Here is a 671-nt window from a genome sequence, read left to right as displayed (position 1 = left end):
CCCCAGGGGCAGGCGCTGCGTCACCAGCTGGAGCTGGGGCCCGGGGCAGACCCCCAGCAGCCGCACGATGTAGGCATGGTCCAGGCTGCCGATGGCCAGCATGTGCTGCGGGGACAGGGTCAGCAGCCACGGCCAGGGACCCCCCTCCCCACCTTGGGACACCCCTCCCTGGAGCAGGATCTTCCCCCTGTGCCCCCCCGGACTTACGTCGGTGACGGCGTGGAAGGACTGCTGCCCGCTGCAATCCTGGATCACCTTGATGCTCACCGGGATCTTGATGGAGTCCCCGTCAGGGATCCAGATGCCCTGGGGAGGGGGGGACACGGGGTACCCTGGTGGGTGCCATGCCCCCCATGGACCCCCCTCTCCCCCGCCCCCATGGAGCCCCCCCGCTCACCTTGTGCACGGTCCCGAAGACGCCGGAGCCCAACACCTTCAACCGCTTCAGCTCCGTCTCCTTGAAGATACGGGCCAGGACCTTGTTGGCTTTTTCACTGGGGTCCAACGGCTCCAGGCTCTGCCGGGGGGGGAAGATGGACATGGGGATGGGGACAGGGACAGAGGGGGACATGGATGGGGACAAGGATTGGAGCATCTCCCTGATGAGGAGAGACTGAGAGAGCTGGGACTCTTTAGTCTGGAGAAGAGAAGGCTGAGGGGAGACCTTCTCA

At 65.9% G+C, this 671-nt stretch overlaps 1 protein-coding gene across 1 annotated transcript in view; it reads right to left on the bottom strand.

Annotated features, from left to right (window-relative positions):
• The window catches only part of ERBB3 (erb-b2 receptor tyrosine kinase 3), a gene marked incomplete at its 3' end in the record, with an annotated part of 34528 nt that overhangs the window by 6350 nt on the left and 27507 nt on the right, over nt 1-671 (bottom strand). The window contains 3 exon segments of the mRNA XM_014960564.1: nt 1-105; nt 208-306; nt 398-517. The exon segment at nt 1-105 is cut by the window's left edge and continues 87 nt beyond it. Coding sequence (XP_014816050.1) covers nt 1-105; nt 208-306; nt 398-517 — 324 coding nt within the window.

This window comes from Calidris pugnax, unplaced genomic scaffold, assembly GCF_001431845.1.
Source record: "Calidris pugnax isolate Ruff unplaced genomic scaffold, ASM143184v1 scaffold541, whole genome shotgun sequence".
Taxonomy (NCBI): domain Eukaryota; kingdom Metazoa; phylum Chordata; class Aves; order Charadriiformes; family Scolopacidae; genus Calidris; species Calidris pugnax.
Note: the sequence above shows the minus strand (reverse complement) of the source record. Positions and strands in the feature narration are given on the sequence as shown.